This window comes from Pecten maximus, unplaced genomic scaffold (assembly GCF_902652985.1).
Source record: "Pecten maximus unplaced genomic scaffold, xPecMax1.1, whole genome shotgun sequence".
In the NCBI taxonomy this organism is placed as follows: Eukaryota; Metazoa; Mollusca; class Bivalvia; order Pectinida; family Pectinidae; genus Pecten; species Pecten maximus.
This window is the reverse complement of record NW_022979182.1, coordinates 41,366-44,933: the sequence shown is the minus strand read 5'-3', so window position 1 is coordinate 44,933 and position 3,568 is coordinate 41,366. Positions and strand designations below refer to the sequence as shown.

General features: G+C 37.6%; 1 protein-coding gene across 1 annotated transcript; it reads right to left on the bottom strand.

The window, feature by feature from the left end:
• Window positions 1–894: 894 nt before the first annotated feature.
• LOC117318309 (complement C1q tumor necrosis factor-related protein 2-like) lies at window positions 895–2,694 on the bottom strand. The gene is made up of 3 exons (XM_033873308.1): window positions 2,442–2,694; window positions 1,909–2,256; window positions 895–1,303 (listed from the first exon to the last, which is right to left on the bottom strand). The coding sequence occupies exons 1-3, from the start codon at window positions 2,650–2,652 to the stop codon at window positions 909–911; spliced, it is 954 nt and encodes a 317-aa protein (XP_033729199.1). The 5' UTR covers window positions 2,653–2,694; the 3' UTR covers window positions 895–908.
• Between the last annotated feature and the right edge of the window lie 874 nt (window positions 2,695–3,568).

Sequence of the window (3,568 nt, the reverse complement as noted above, 5' to 3'; positions counted from 1 at the left end):
TTTTAATATTTTCAGACAAAATTCTCCCTATTGTGACATGTAATTATATGAAATGTGCTCATTTAAATAATTGACATCATATTTGCTAACAAAAAATAAAATTATTTTAAACGGTATTGTAATATTGTTTTTTGTAACAACGTCTGGATGTCGTGATGATATTAGTGTTACATATCTGACGTCCCCTGTAGGTTACACCTTGATTTAAGCTATGTAGTGTATCATCTATAAATGTATAAACAACTTATCCACACTCACGTCAACAAACATGGAGATTTTTTTTTCTCAGCGCGATTACACTTCACACAATGATAAAGTAACAAAATACCTGGGATGAAGTTTCAGGGGCTTTTGGTCAAGGTCAAGTTCGCTAACGTTGAATGAAACAGTATCAACATCGTGGACAAGAGTTTAATCAAAACCACAGGATTACACAGTATCCAGGTATGTAGGTCGGTCTCCAATCATAATCACAACTATGACTTTCGTGTTTCGGCCCTATTGTAAGGATATCACTGTGGTCACACGAAAAACATTCTCTCCAAGATCCAGATAAAGTAGAACTGCATACTTCTCGTGGATGGAAGAACATCAAGCTGATTTACCAAAATTGTAAATTGTATGACTCTGTGGCCTCTCGTTTCCTCCAAGACGGCGGGGGTAGACTTGACGAAGTTTGTATAGAAATATCTCAATTTTGAGCAGGAGATAATTGTGATTGGAAAGAATTATCTGTATGGAAGGACACTGTGATGGTATGCACATAATGGCCCTTAACTCAAGGGACTAATGGGTGGGATCAAAAGGTCAAATTGAAATATTTCAGATATCAGGTGACCGATAAGGGAAAGGTCCATGGGCCTCTTGGGTTATTTTAAGAATCAGCAATACATATTGGGATTTTTAACTTAGTTTATTAAGAATCCAGAGAATTTTGAAATAAGTAACTCAACATCAGCAGCATTTGTATGGCCAGTAACTTTGACCCAAACTTCATCACCGACGGTCAGCTCGACAATCGCTGACGATGAACCGATAGTGGCATGATATGAAATAGCTCTGTCGACAAATTGTCCATTTTTGACAAGCTCTGTGAACATATAAGCGTTTGCAGAGCTGACTCGATGGCTCCATTGGAAAGCATAAACCCCCTCACGAAGACACGTGAAGACGCCCGTGTTCTTGCTGTAGTGGCCACCGACCAGCGTGATGACGTTATCGAACGCAATGGGATGCCCTGTACCAGCACCAGAAAGAGTTTGTCCAAGTGCAGCGTGGAAGGCTACTACGTTACTGGTCGGACCTGAGAAAAGAATATCTTAGTACTTTGTTGTGTGCATTCTTTATTTTGATCATATGATTTGGTTTTTAATAGCCGAAGAAACAACAAAAATCAATACAACGAATGCAGATATGAAATACTAGATCACTGTTTTCGCTACATAATGATAATAAACGAAAAATAGCACGAAATTTTCTTCTGTGCTGGAAACTAAGAAAGAACAAACCAACCAATATTTCAGGTTATACGTAATGTACAACTAAAAGTATCTCGAATCTTCATATCATAGTTTGGATATAAAAATGGACATACAATCAGTTCAGAAACAGGTCCATGGAGATAGGTCATACCATTATACAATAGCGCTGGATAGGCGGAAAGGGTGTTCTTCAGATTCAAAGACCAGGTTTAGTTTCTTTATGGCTAAAGGTATTATACTAATTCCATATTATCTTGTGGCAAACAAACATAAATTTACACAATGTTTTAACACATAATTGAATAAAAATCATTAAATTTCTTTTTACCTGAAGTTGAATATATGCTTGCATCACGTGTTTTGCTATACTTAATGAAAAAAACTAATAAAAATTATTATCTTTTTAAGTATGAATTGATATACAGACCTACACGTGCGCTCCTGTTTAAATCACCTCCACGTATTTCGTCTTCATTCAAGTCTTTCCTAAATCCAGTCTGACGATTTGTAGAGTTCCCGTGATTGGATCCCGTCCATCTGGATCTGAACTTTCCGAGACGTCTCCCTCGGCGACGAGGGCCTTCCTCGCTAGTGTTCTGGGTAAATACTGTTGTGTTCACCTCCGTTTGGCCTGTCAGTGTCTGTCTATGTAGTAGATTTTCGACAGTGTTGACTCTTTCCTTCAGACGATTGTTTTCTCTCCTGATGTCATCTAAATCTCGTCTCATATTCATTATCTGATCAATGTTGTTATCGCGAACACGTTCTAGAACGTCTGTTTCAAAGAAATAATTGTTAATAAATAATTGGTTTATTATGACATATTGAATATCTTTAGTTCATGATTTCCAATATCCTTTTCAAACTTCTGTATAATAAGGTGAGTCATAAATAAACTAAATTTTGTCACGACCGGATCATGTACTACAATGTATATTATTTCACCGACAAGGTATTTACCAATCCTAGATCTATCTTGCGTGTGTCTTTTCTCGAGTTCCTCCAGACGACTTGTTAGATCCGAGGTCAAAGCGGCAAAATGCTCCTCAACGTAACCTCGTATTTCGGCCGGAATGTTCCAGGAAGGCTCGTTGTTGATGAAAGTCCCTCCCTCTGCGATGGACCAAAAGGGAATGACAAAGACAATACAGAGACATTGTTTACGGGACATTTTACAAAAGCTGTATACTTATTCAGGTACCTTGGCGAGAGTGATAAGATAATTCTTCGATACACTGCTATCGTTCTTTACATTATCGGGGCCGTCTGAATGACCTTATTCCTAGTAACTAAACCGGAAAAAAATATAGAAGCCGACACAATAACAACTACATCAGTATCTTCTTCGACAGTTTAGGACTTAAGTTTATGTCTGATATAATCATTGTTATTCAGTATGAATATCATTACCATTTAAGGTCATCTGACCAGAAGGGTAACGTATAGCTATCGTGTTTCATCGCGCGCTGTGCATAAACGTTTGCTTTAAAATCCTTTTCGTCTCATATGCATGCACCTATGTAACCACCTTGGCCGGAATAAGGGACTAGTAGTTAATAAAATGAGACTGGTTCGACCAGCGGGTAAAGAGGGTACACAGTTCAGAATGTACATTATTCACTAAACGTTATTTTGAAATTCAACTAGAAATTGTTGGCTTTTCACCTGCATTACACATCAGGCCTTAAGGATATATTTTAAGGTAAGATAACACTTTTTTTTTCTTTTCCATAATGAAATGATTAGATTAGATAAAAGGAAAAAACAAAACACAAAATCAAATAAAAAACGTTGCAGTGGGACTCGAACTCACCACCTTAGACACAGATGCCCAGCACTTTACCACTGTACCAGCTAGGTACTTGTTTCGCGTACCTAGAATTCACACAATTTAAATGGGTTTTGTGAATTTGTGGTCAGGATTTAAGAGACGATACTCGTGAAATGTGGACTCTACATGGTAATGATGAAATAGATGTTGCAAAAAAAACCCGCTTAAACTAAGCACGCATTCTTGAAGTAAAGCACAGCGCATGGATATCGCGCATTTAGATCTGTAGTGTTAGAGTTCGTGATACGGTTTGAAA